The 14028-nt window shown below is 41.1% G+C and overlaps 1 protein-coding gene across 4 annotated transcripts in view; it reads left to right on the forward strand.

Annotated features, from left to right (window-relative positions):
• Positions 1-14028, forward strand: part of LOC124279501 (TWiK family of potassium channels protein 18-like) — a 92599-nt gene that overhangs the window by 61336 nt on the left and 17235 nt on the right. The window contains exon 1 of one of the 4 annotated variants that reach the window (XM_046715331.1): positions 13194-13365. The exons of the other annotated variants lie outside the window; for them this stretch is intronic. Within the exon in view, the coding sequence (XP_046571287.1) occupies positions 13335-13365 (31 nt within the window). The 5' untranslated portion in view covers positions 13194-13334. Of the gene's footprint in view, positions 1-13193; positions 13366-14028 lie in introns of those variants that run through there. 4 annotated transcript variants of the gene reach the window in all.

Genomic DNA, 14028 nt, shown 5'->3' on the forward strand with positions numbered 1-14028 from the left:
GTGGTCATATATAACATTTGTTATATCAAGGATTACACTTTTTCAGTGAAGGACAGATTTTAGTACTTGAGGGGCTGAGTCCCATTCGGAATTCGAACCCAAACCCTCAGAGTCAGACAACTAATCACCATCACAAAAAGTCCGCAATGTAGTTGCTGGCGATTAGTTTCCACACTCTGAGAGAATGGGTTCGAATCCCGGATGGGACACACCCAAAAGTAAGTACTAGAATTTGTACCTTTTTAAGAAAGCGTAATCCCAAATATAGAAGATGCTAATTAAATGTACTTTCAATACTTAAATACATTCAGAATGTTCATGGCAGCTATGCAACACCTGGTGTTATCACTGCTTTTTAGTTATCCGTTTAATTTTCACGACTAATTTACCTTTTACGGCAAATCTCTTTTTTGCGGATATCTGATAATTAATAAAAGCATTGTCGTTTTATACCCAACACTGAACTACAGTTTCTTAAGACAAAAATTTTCCGATGGTTTCACATATTTGTTATTTCCTATTACTGAAGGCTCAAAGCAGAGATAACAAAACCATGATTGGTCTTCTTGGAAGAGGCACTGGATCAGAGCTTCTACAACTGAGTTACCTGAGTGCCTTTGAGAATGTCCTAACCCTACCACCTGCCTACAATGCATTCTTCTACCCTCACAACCTACTTACTGTACATTCTTTTACCCCTAATACCTCCTTACAATACATTCTTCTTTTCCAACTACCCCCTTACAATACCTGTCAGTTGACGTTCCAGCAAACCCAACACTCCCCTCAGTTCTGACAGAACCAACACTAACAACACTTTAAGTCGATCTCCATCAGTCTGGTGTTTTCACGCAAGCAGTGTCTGCCGCCAGTCTCAAGACGCTTGTATCCCGAGGGTATTGATCTTTATTAGACATACTTATCTCACAAACAGGAAGGCTCTACAAGACGTGCTCATGATTTGTTTTGCTTTACACGACCAACAAGCCCTATGATTTCAACATATGAAAAGTATGTGCACATTTGTATTGCCATATTTTAGTTAAAGGCAGTTTGGGTCACTGGAAACATTTGAATAATGCGACAAATTTCGTTCCATAATCCAACGAAATCTCGTTGGAGTCCACTGTTCGCTTCCAACTATGTCATTGATATGTGGTGTTGAATCGCCATCAAATAGAAGTAGACCAATGATATTTTATCTAACATTTATATTGTGCCTAAGCTTGGTATCGAACCAAGTTAAATATGTATAATAATTTTGTTACTTACAGCTAATCATGGTTCTGTGAAACTCTAGAGTGACATTTCAGGGTTATCAAATATCAGTGATATATCTCTGACTATAATAGTTGATTTACCATTGCCTTACCGAGGACCCGTGAAAATCAGAGTTTGAACTGGTCTTCAGCAAAACATGCTTGACGTAAGAGGCGACTAACTGGATCTGGTGGTCAGGCTCGCTAGCTTGGTTGATGCATGTCATCGTATCCCAACTGCGTAGATCGATGCTCATGATGTCAATCACAGGATTTACACCGCCGTCATATGGCTGGAACATTGCTGAGTGTGGTGTGAAATAAACAAAACAAACGCCAAGTAACTACTTCAATCTGAATAATCATTAATTGTTACTCTTCTCCTTCCTGCCGAGCCGAGGTACGTCAGTCACTTGCATGTCATGAGCATCACCATTATTTGTGTCTCAAACACAGAAATAGGTCCACTACTAAGTCTAGGCGACTTATACTGAGGGAAACAAATAAGGGAACACCACTTCATGGCAGTGTTCCTTTATTTATTCTCAAAATTCCTCCCACAGCTCTATTCAAAGCTGATGATGAAAACTGGAAAATATTACACGAAAGCTTGAATTTTCCTGTGTTCCTTTATTTGTTTCTCTCAGTATATATCTTCCGTTGATATGGCTCAACGTTTTGAATATCTAGTTCTCATCACAAGATTCACAGCAACTGTTTGATTTGATTTGGCATAATATAAATATAGCGAATTTCAGTGTCAATAAAGGGCCTCTTTTTTAAGCAATTCGTTCAATAGCTGCTTACAATATCATCACTTTATTACCTTGTCCAGACTCGATTTCTGGAATGTTGCAGAGTGCGGCTTTAAACATGAAGCAAAAAAGTGTAGTTTTCAATAACTGTAAGCTTCACTCCTGATGATGAAACCCTATCGCTGACACCGCTATGATGAAGATACGGCTACATACAAGTCTAGCCCTAGATTAGGGTAAGTGTGGGACCGTGATAGCCCATGCTCTTGCGGCTTCGTTGAAAAGTCTGCGTGGCGATGTAAATCCAGTTAAGAAAAGATTACGAGGCACTCACTGACTTTTTCAACTTCATAATGCGTGATCCCTGTATGAATATGTTGTGGCTAGATCAGATGCTATAAAAGTACACTCGTTTACGATATTTGGTATCTAATGTGAACGCGTGTGGTATATCCGATGCATTACTATCCCAGAGAAACACTTTTTAATACTCACTTACTTCATAATGATATTTATCTACATTGTATTATACCAAATAATTTTGGACTTCGGCTGGTTGTTCGAAATAGGATGGTGGCACTGATCACATCCTCTTCCTTTGTCCCAGATGGATTATCTGCTCCTGACAGATTTTTTGCTTCCGCGCGTTATTCCCGTATATAGCATCTCTATGGTACTCGTTGATATGTATTAGTAATCATTATGAATGTGCAGGGCATAAAAAAAATAACTTAGTACTCGTTGCTATTGCTGTAAATGAGCTTTCTATTGTAAATTCTGACGTTTAACTGTTACCATCTAGTAAGATTCCCTGCCTGGCGCTCGACGTTAGTCGAGACTCATGCATGCATCACACACATACACAGACATGCAGAACGCGCACGCACGCACGCACGCGCGCATTCTTGCTTCATGTCGCTACATAGTGAAATAACCTTGAATGCGACGTCAAGCCCCCCTTCAGTTAACCTCATATGAATCCAGCATCCTAATCCTATGAATGCGTAATGCAATCAGGAGCAAGACTACATCCAAGGATGTTATTTTCCTTGGCTTATCCAGCAGACAAACACAGACTTGAGACTCGCACAACAACTTGACACTCACGGCTCTTTGCTGTCTCTCCACATATAGGGTACCTCTAAAAAGACATAAGGACTATACATCCTTATATTATACTACAATAAGGTCGTTCATAACCACCTCTAACCATTCGATGACCTCACAGTGAAAGGGTGCTTGCATAACCTGTGTGCTGATAACGTTTAGCTGGAAATACCAAGAGTGTTTTTAGTCAAGGTATAACAGATTTCTCCTCTTACACCGATGACATGGCGCAGGAATTCACTGTGCTATAATGTTAGGGTTCGCTGTCTGTGGGTTAGACTAACTCTTAGTCTCTGAATCTATACATAATTTCAATAAAAATAAAAATAAATAATTCCTTTTAAATTGAAATAGCGCCCCTGTGAGATAAGGGATTCCGAACCTGAAACTGACGAAATCTGGACTTGCTTCATTAAGGGATTTAGCATTGCAGACAGGGCTAAATGGACATGATGCAGTTCGGGTACAGTTAGACAGACAATCTGTGGATTTGAATCAAAGAATTGTCAACCCTTAAGCCGGGTTTCCATGTGCGCATAGTGCGTAGTGCGTGATGCGTAGTGTGTAAACAACACTTTATACTAAAATAGTTACAGCCGTTTCCATGCACGCGTGATACGTGATGAGCACTGTGTACTGCGTAATGCGTGATTTTGCATACGCTCAAAAAGCATCACGCAGCTATACGGAGGCCGTAAGTAGGGATTCCTTGACTTAACGCATGACATAGCCTTTACACACGTACACATGGAATTGGACACTACGCTAGTGTATGAAATAAGGCCCTTCCGACCGACCAAGACCGTCTAGATTTCTGACCATATATTGGTGTCTGGTCTGGTTAAATCCATTTGGGGCTGGTAACAATTTGAAGTTACCAGCCCTGATGTCCGGCTGGGATTTGGCTTATTTCATACACTGACTACGCATTACGCATCACGCAGTTACGCAGACAATACGAGTACGTGCACACGGAGACCTAGCTTTACTCTATAATCACAATACTCGTGCGTATTGTTCATTGAACCTTTAATTATCCTTCATTCTCGACGCCGACCTTTGATACTGAAATTGTCTTCAAAGTTATATTCAAAAACATGGCACGTTAAGTTACACTGAAGAATGCCTGATTCTAATTGGTAAAAATAAAATCAGAGTTTTGATTCCATTCTGATAAGATGCCCGTCACGCACCAAAACTTCCGTCGTCAATCTATGGACAGCTTTCACATGGATGCATATAACAATGACTGTCGATAACCCATGAGAATCATATACGTTCGATATCGGTAAAGCCGCTTCTCCATCATGATGTAATATATAATTTACACGTTTGAAACCTCGCACTAAAGTGTTCCAAAATTAAACATGAAGTATCTAATTTACAGTTCGACTACATCAAAGTTCCAAACAGAGCAGGTTTGTCCCTCAATTGATGAACTAAATCACGGTTTACCTTGAATGCACTCCCGTGCTTTGCACAAAGGGACTTGTCGACATAGTGATGTTAGATAATGCATTAGTACATTAAAGTAAGTACTCCAGTATTGCACGCATGTCTCATTCCTCTAAGCTTTACGGAGGGGTGGGGTAGCCTAGTGGTTGAAGCGTTCGCTCGTCACGCCGAAGATCCAGGTTCGATTGCCCACATTGATACAATGTGTGAAGCCCATTTCTGGTGTCCCCCGCCGTGATGTTGCTGGAATATCGCTGGAAGCGGCGTAAAACTAAACTCACTCACTCACTCTAATCGTTACTTACAAGTGCAATGAAACACAACAATGACTGATTGAGAGAGGGGTGCGTACAGCCCTTACCCCCGTTCCATCACATCAACCCCATCCGCCTTCACATACATAAATGTAATATCAATTATAGGTAATTTTTGCAGAAAGGAATTATTGTCAGTTTGTGTTTGTCTGGTTTTGTCAGTACCTCATTTGACGCCAAAATGTCAGCATAGCTACTTTATTGCATTATACTATGGCAAGTCCAGTAATTGTCGACACGCTGAAGACCCGGGTATCCCCACATGGATATAGTGTGTGAAGCCCATTTCTGGTGATGTTGCTGTAATATTGCTGTAATATTGCTAAAGGCGACGTAAACCATACTGACTCACTGTAATAAGTGTGCTCCCCATCCCCCCTTCCGCTCCTCAACAATCTGTTTTGTCCCTGAACAATTGCACTCATTGTTCGGATGTGGAGCTCGCGACGGCTACATTGTATTATTTACACTAAAGCAGTTTGTTGATCGATTGTTCATCAGCAGTTTCATCAAACTGGGAAACTCACGCTACTCAGAGCAACAACCGCTGCACCGCAGTTCCACGACTAGAACTATCGCTAGGTCAAGTCTGTTTCATCCATGATTTTTTAACCACAACACAGTTATCATAAATGTATCAAACCGTTACTGTCAAACATAGATACAACCCGTGAAGATCTGGGTTAGAATATTGATCTTCAGTAACCCATGCTTGTCGTAAGAGGCGACTAACAGGATCGGGTGGTCAGGCTCGCTGGCTTGGTTGACACATGTCATCGGTTCCCAATTGCGCAGATCGATGCTCATGATGTTGATCACTGGATTGACTGGTCCAGACTCGATTATTTGCAGACCGCCGCCATATAGCTGGAATGCTGTTGAGTGCGGCGTTAAACAACAATCACTCAAGATACATGTATTCTTCGGCCTTAAAGTCCTTATGCTCATATTTCTTGTTTTGTGGAACGCGATCTGTGAGATTTCCACTTTCCATCTTCGGAAAGTCCAGCTGTCAAGCAATGTGACACTTTCATATATGCAGTTGCTGTCGACCACGACGAGGTTGTCCTTTACAAAGTCAACGCTTAGATAAAGATAAAGATATAATATTTATTGTGCAAACGTTCCATACAGAAACGGTCACAATATTTTACATAAACAAGATATACTCATGCCAATAATGGTTGTCACCCCCTTCAAGTTTTTTTATTGGAGAGGGTGTGTGGGGTTGGGGGGGAAGGGGGTTTGACAACCATTATTGGCATGAGTATATCTTGTTTATATAGTTTATAGAATATTGTATATATAAATAAAAAATGAAGCATTCTTCTGTGTAGCACTTAAACATAAACGTCTTTTTCAGTTAACCAACGAAGACATGATACTTTTACTTCTTTGTCATCCATAAGATGTTTGTCTCCATGTTCTCCTAATTTTTTTATATTCAATCAAAAATTACTTTTAAATTAGTAATGCCTGGACAGCTTTTGTTTCTTGTGGCGAACTTGAAAGTGGGCAAGTGATTGAGGTTGCTGTTCAATGCTTCCTTGAACAGTTCCACTGCGGCGTGTCAGTTTGATCTGGTAGACAAGTCACATAGGCGTTCATGTTGTCAGCTTCAATTATATGAAAGAACTCACTGATGAATTGTTGGGATAAATAATGAAATATCCTTGAACTAACTAATAACCGTGAAAAGAAGTATTTTTTCTTTCTCAATTACATGTGCTATAGAAACCATTAACAAAATGCCTGGCATTAAATTCCCAGAAAAAAGGATTCGTTATAAAGAAAGGAAAAGGGAGCCCCAAACAATTGATAGCTGAGGCAAAGCTAGACTTACCCAGTCTTTCGAGACTTTTTATTTACGTAATTTTGAATGTATTCTCTATGGCGTGGGAGACACAACAGATTGCCGAAATCATATTTATCCTCGTTAATTAATATGATTTAATGTTAAACGACAAAACACTCGTATGAGGCCTCATTATCTGTTTATCAAGATACATTTACTCTTAAAACAGATCCATGACAGATTGCATACGGAACGTTATTCATAAAGGCAGGTGGGGTGTTAAAGCGTTCGCTCGTCACGCTGAAGGCCCGGATTCGATTCCCCATATGGGCACAAAGTGTGAAGCCCATTTCTAGTGTCATTCATGAACAGTGAGTGAGTGAGTTTAGTTTTACGCCGCTTTTAGCAATATTCCAGCAATATTACGGCGGGGAACACCAGAAATGGACTTAACACATTGTGCCCATGTGGGGAATCGAACCCGGGTTTTCGGCGTGACGAGCGAACGCCTTAACCACTAGGCTACCCCACCGCCCCCATTCATGAACAGAGCACAATTAAAGAAAGCTGCTACGACTGGCAGCTGGTAACTAATATGTTAGTGTGTAGTAGAAGAAGGTAGGTAAATCGGACACTGTAAGAGACATATGGCAATAGATCGCATCTGTCGGTGAAGATCTGGGTTAGAATTGGTCTACAGCAACCCATGCTTGTCGTAAGAGGCGACTGACGGGATCGGGTGGTCAGGCTCGCTGACATGGTTGACATGTGACAATTATTTAGATCTGTGCTCACGCTGTTGACCACTGGATTGTCTGGTCCTGCTACGAGTGTGTACAGACCGCAGTCATATAGCATGAATATTGTCGAGTGCGGCGTTAAATAACAAATAAACAACAACGACTAAATGGCCAACACGATCAAGTAACAACTGGGACGATTAGGGGTGCGTCCTCACTGATCATTTCATCACTAATTATTCAAATATTATTATGAAGATATTGAAGTATATTCACAGACTGCTATAGAAAGCTGATGACGGTCACTGTCGAGTCGATTGCTTTGGTGTGCATTCCATCTTTTTGCTCACTTGGATGGATCGCAGCGAGATATTCGATCGCGGGCATACAATAATTCATTCTTTTTTTTAAGAAAATCCTAATATTAAGATTAAAATGTTTCAACGCTCGGAGAAAAATGTGGGTTTTTTATCTATTCATGCTATGGAATGCTTAAGGGTTTTGTGCAGTTTTTGAGGAACTAGCCCGTCAATGTTTACATCTTTCCAAGAAATGAAAAATGTATAAACGTCAACCTACCGCAGTTATTAACGTATATGTCGCAGTCATTTGATCGGCCTCTCGTCTGATGGAAAAGCAGTGTATCGTGGAAACTTCGATATTATAATCCAATAACATTGGCTTGTCCAAATAAATGCGTTTTAGATTTCACACGGAATGGCTGGTTAGGTTTGTCTATTTTCATGATGTAGACTGTTTTGGATTAATTGAATACAGATATTAACCCGCAGTCATGGAGCAGTTCTTGTAAAAGAGATTTGAGTGTGCGTGCGTGCGTGCGTGACGTTGAGCAATAGCTTTCAGCAATATTTCAAAAATATCTGAAATGAGTTTCACCCATTGCACCCATGTGGAATCGAACCTTTCGGTGTGACGAGTGAACGCTTTAACCACTAGGCTACCCAATCGCCCCTGAGAGCGAAATCTTCACATGCTATATTTGATAACGTAGAACAGCTTTAGGTGTAGATAGTCGTTATGTCTCGACCACCCGGTGTCATTACTCTGACCTATGATTCATCTGAAGTGGAACTGCAAATCTTGGCGTCAAGTCAAATGTCTTATTATCTTTTTCTATTTCCATGTATATCTTCATGCTTTTATCACAAATATCAAATATCCAGCGGACCATTTACGGTTCGTCGTCTATAGTTTACTGTTATCATTTCCACAGCTGCCAGGAAAACAGACATTCTCAACATAGAAGAGCCCTGAAATGTTCTCAAGAACGGCAGGTATCTGCCATTTAAACAGGTCACGCGTAGGTCAAGCCCTTCTTTGGAAAGGCGATTTCTTGGCAGATGCTGACGAACTGGTAGTGAAACATATCCTTCAAAAACACGTGTATCATATGGTCAACTCGAGTGGTTATTCCGACATTGCCATGGTTACACAGGCAGTCAGTAAAAAGGACACTGCAAACTAGTGAAGTACATCTTCACAATCCAGTATATTGATCCTATATCCTTATGTTGATTACATCTTGGTAACCCGTGAAGATCCGGGTTAGACTTGGTCTTCAGTAACCCATGCTTGTCGTAAGAGGCGACTCACGGGATCGGGTGGTCAGGCTCGCTGACTTGGTTGACACATGTCATCGGTATCTCTACTGCATAGATCGATGCTCATGCTGTTGATTACTGGATTGACTGGTCCAACCAAACAACCAACGTCTTGGTTTATGGGAATCGTAAGGATGTTTCAGCCTAAACTCGTCATATTGAACTACAAGTAGCATAAATAAGGATTTGTAGTATTTACTCTTCTTCACTATAACACTAAAGAGTATGCTATGAGGTTTATAGTGCTAGGTTTCCCATGGTGTCGAATGATGGCAGCTCCTGGTATACCCTGCAAGTCAAAACATTGATTACACAACAGTCTAGTTTCCTGTTGACTGGGTCCCGTCCTATTGCGCAACTTAGTTCAATAACCAGTCCAGAATTTTGAGACTAATTCATTTAACTGGATACATAATTATTAATCAGTATTATTTGATACATCTAACCACTTGTATATTGCAACACTACGCTCCTTCTAAACCTTGCAAACACGGCGTCCAGCGAGCTCTGACAAGCGGAAACCTGGAAATCGTGGAAATCTCAAAGCGAGGCTCTCCCTCCTGTTATTATAAGGTGCATTTTGTTAGGTTTCCTTGCGTTAAAATATGTACTCTGTAGATTGTAGCTGAGTTAACACCTAAACTTTGTAACATAGTCGGTGATGTGTATAGCTCAGTCATCTTCATGCAGTGGGACTTTATTATTCTGGACACCTCACCTTATGGACGATTCCAGATACACGTGTACACGAAAAAACTTCGTTGCGGATGAAGAGATTTGACAAGGATCATGTCCCAAGTTAATAACCACACAAATCTGGCATCTATGTGTATTAATTCTATTTTTCCTATATGTTTATCAGAGTAGCATCGATATAGCTGATTAGTAAGGATATTCTGGATGAACCTCATTTTCAACTGCATATGACACAGATTACGTCATTCGTTGTATCATGACGTCATACCATTCCAGCGTGACGTTATGTACCGATCACAACTCAGGAAGAGAGCACAGCCGTGTTTATTTCCAGACAGTAATGATTCAGCCACCCTAACACACCCATGTGCATATAGAACTTAAGTGATGCGTGTCGGTTTTAAGCTGCAGACGTTGAGATTTCCACTTTTGTAAAGATTATATAAAGTGTCTATTTCAAGTCCAATGTGTCTGGCCCTGATCCTTTTCAAATGATTGAGAAGTCGTTCAACAACTTCAAAGAATCGTGCGAGAAAGGAACATGAAAAGTGAATTACAAATGTCTTGTAACGTCATGCTTAATTTGTGTCAGGACTTTTTGAAGGAGCTGCATAATACATAATGCTCCTCACACCATGTCTGTCTGCAGCCCTGCCTGGAGATTGAGAACTTAAGACGTTGCAGCTACCACTGGCATTTTCGCTTTTAATTGAGTGTATTGCATGCAATTGTACTGAAGGTAAAAAGAATGTCTACCCAAACAAATGGAATGAACGTCTCGAGCCACTGATGCCTTGCTCTCTTGCTTTCTATCCTTAAAGAGGCAAGTCTATATTAACAGCAGTATCGTACGCCAGCCTGTTAAAGGGACATTGTGTTCTTTTATTCATATTCTTTTAGAAAGTATCATTAAACTATTATTCATTACCTTAGAAACGTATGCAAGTCTATCCTGTAAGTAGCCGGTGGTGATTTCGGGTTAGAAATGGTTCAGTAGTCTGTCTCACAGTCCCCGAACCACATTATTTTCCCTACTTGCCAACCCTCCCTGCAATGCTAAGCCCTAAATGGAGCAAGTCTAGATTTCCTCGGGTTCCTTGATATAGACCCCACCACGTGTAGCCCCAATGCAGATGTTATTAGTCTCTGAATCTTACTGGGGCTCTTTTTCAGTTTAACAGGGTTCGTTTGTTACTATCATACTACACCGTATGGCACCAGCAACCTATGCTAGCCTCTTGAGAAAAAGCAACAACAATGACCAATATACTGACCTCTGTCTGGCAATGCCATAGAAGAAATGTAGGCGTCGTGTATGCATTTATTTCTTGTAGCAAGGTTACATATACAATTACTATTCATTCATTCATTCATTCATTCATTCATTCATTCATTCTGCAAGTACCATGCCATTCGCCCGTTTCTGTTACCAGCCAACGAGTGGTCACAGATGAGTCAGATCAAGATAAATAATGTTGTCGTTACGCGTATTATGCATTTATGATTTAAAATATTAAGGAAGGTGTGTGTGTGTGTGTGTGTGTGTGTGTGTGTGTGTGTGTGTGTGTCTTTGTGTGTGTGTGTGTGTGTGTGTGTGTCTGTGTTTCTGTGTGTGTCTGTCTGTGTGTGTCTGTCTGTGTGTGTGTGTCTAAACACATCTACTCATCAGACTGATATTCATATAGCCCTTACAGCTGGAATATTGCTAAAAGCGGTGTAAAATCATATTCGCTCATAGATATAGCACTTCAAGTACAGCAACATGCAGTGAACTTGGACAAAGTACTGTGACTATGTGTCCCAGTTTCCCAGCTGTGAATGGGTACCTCGTTAGGATGAGAAAGCTACAATAACTCGGTGCGCCTAAAAGTTGTATACTCCCCAGGGAGTTGAGATTGATAACACGATGTGCCGTTGAGACTGACATCCAATGATCGAGGGAAAAAATACCAGCGCCTTGAGCATGCACTAGTTGCGTGGATATGTGCACTATATAAATATCCTATAATAATAATAAATAAGTAAGCGTTTGGAAGTCGTGCTTGGCGTCCTGACCATGAGTGCCCCTTTAAGTGTTCGTTTGTCTTCTATCCCATGATTTGCCAGCAGAGGATTTGTTTATCATGGCTATTATGCTATTTTAGAAACAGACAGGCTGGTAGATACGTGAAGAAAATAAGAGTGTCTGCTTCGATACTAGACAGGTATTTTCTTGCTAAAACATACGTTAATAGTGCTCATGTCTCTGGAGACTTGGGGTTAGACAAGGTTCTTCTGATCCTTCCTTGTTGCAGATTACGTCACTCATTGTACCATGACGTCATAGTATTTCAGCGCGATCGTATGCATGTATCACAGTTTACGCTGAAAGAGAGTCCCTCCCTGTTTATTTACAAACAGTAATGATGTACCTAATCATATTATAACTCACCCATGCATACAGAACATACGTGGTGCGTGTCAGTTTCAAGCTACAGGGTACCCGTGAAGATCCGGGTTAGAATGAGCCTTCAGTAACTCATGCTCGGATCGGGTGGTCAGGCTCGCTGACTTGGTTCACACATGTAATCGGTTCCCAGTTGCATAGATCGATGCTCACGCTGTTGATCACTGGATTGTCTGGTCCAGACTCGATTATTTACAAACCGCCGCCATATAGCTGGAATATTGCTGAGTGCGGCGTAAAACTAAACTCACTCACTCAAGCTGCAGGGGTTGGACTCTCCAGTTTTAGCAACATTTATAAAGATGCGTGTGTCTGTGTCCATTCTCTATAAAATGATTACGAAGTCGCTACCTGTCGCAGGAGGTAGTTAAATCCGACTGACAAGCCCGGAGATTTGGTGGTTTGCTTGTCAGCAACAAAACAAAACAACAGCTATAAACCTGTATGTTGGCAAGTTGGTGATTATACCTGTTTCAAAATATCAATTCCTTCTAATTAAAATGGGAGCATACCAGATGCCTAATCCACTACATGCGGGATATTGCTAAACGCGGCATAAAACAATACTCACTCACTCTCGCACAACTACATAACTCAAGCAAAACGTACCGTATATCGTTTCCCCCTATTATTTTATCAATATAATGCATTGATAATTTGTATTATAAAAATGACCGACCCAGCACCTTCGTCGAGGGGCGATGGGGTAGACTAGAGGTTAAAGCGTTCGCTCGTCACGCCGAAGGCCCGGGTTCGATTCCCCACATGGGTACGATGTGTGAAGCCCATTTCTGGTGTCCCCCGTCGTGGTATTGCTGGAATATTGCTAAAAGCGGCTTAAAAACCATACTCACTCACTAGCCTTTGTGTAATCCACCAACATGTAATACCACATGAGCGTAACATATGTTTGCTGCGTAAGCGGTAATAACAACGTTTCATGCTTGGGTGCACGTGGCTAGCCTGTTTTGGTCATATGTGCAGCGTGTTTTTAATACAAGTGCTATTGATCGTTGTGATCACTCCAAACGCTGGCCATTACGGTTTTAACATTGCCCCTGGCGTGTTGAAAACGCACGACAAATGGCACGGTGGAGCCAACGGGGACTGTGGTAACAGTTGACTTCGTGTCCCTTGACATCAACATGGGCGACGAATACGAGATTCTGCTGCGCGGTAGGTGATTTACAAATAATGCATGTCAGCAATGTATTTTATCACCAACACGGTTCGGCGGATTGACCTACTTCTGTTTGTTCCGCTGAGGTTGTTGTGTGGTTATTCGTCGGTTACATATGGCGCTATTATCCACACATCCGTGCGTTTGTCTGGTTTCGGCTCGACTATTTCGTGTTTTTGTATTTACAGCTCGCCATGTAGCCTCACAGTCCCTGAACCACATTATTTTCCCTACTGCCTAGCCCTCCGTGCAATGCTAAAGCCCTAAATAAAGCAAGTCTAGATGTCCTCTGGTTCTGAATCTCCCTTCTCACTATTTTCAATTTAAACGGACTTTGTTTCTGTCAAAATTAAGTATTTTCAGAGAATAATAAGTGTTAGTCTAGTCGCCGTGATATTGCTGGCGTGTTGCTAATACGTAGCAAGCAACATTCAGTCACAGAGCAACATACTCTTGAACATATACATGTACATTACATATACATATCTGATACGAGCAGATGCATATAGTAAATTATTGAACCTGCTGATAAACAATGCGTTATCATTCAGTATGCCTGCCAGAGTGCCTTACGACAGAATATCCTAATCCGATAATCTACAACTGCAAGACTAACAACCCGTGAAGATCCGGGTTAGAATTGATCTTCAGTACGTAAC

The sequence above is a fragment of the Haliotis rubra genome, unplaced genomic scaffold (genome assembly GCF_003918875.1).
Source record: "Haliotis rubra isolate DU_JTF1 unplaced genomic scaffold, ASM391887v1 Scf250, whole genome shotgun sequence".
Taxonomy (NCBI): Eukaryota; Metazoa; Mollusca; class Gastropoda; order Lepetellida; family Haliotidae; genus Haliotis; species Haliotis rubra.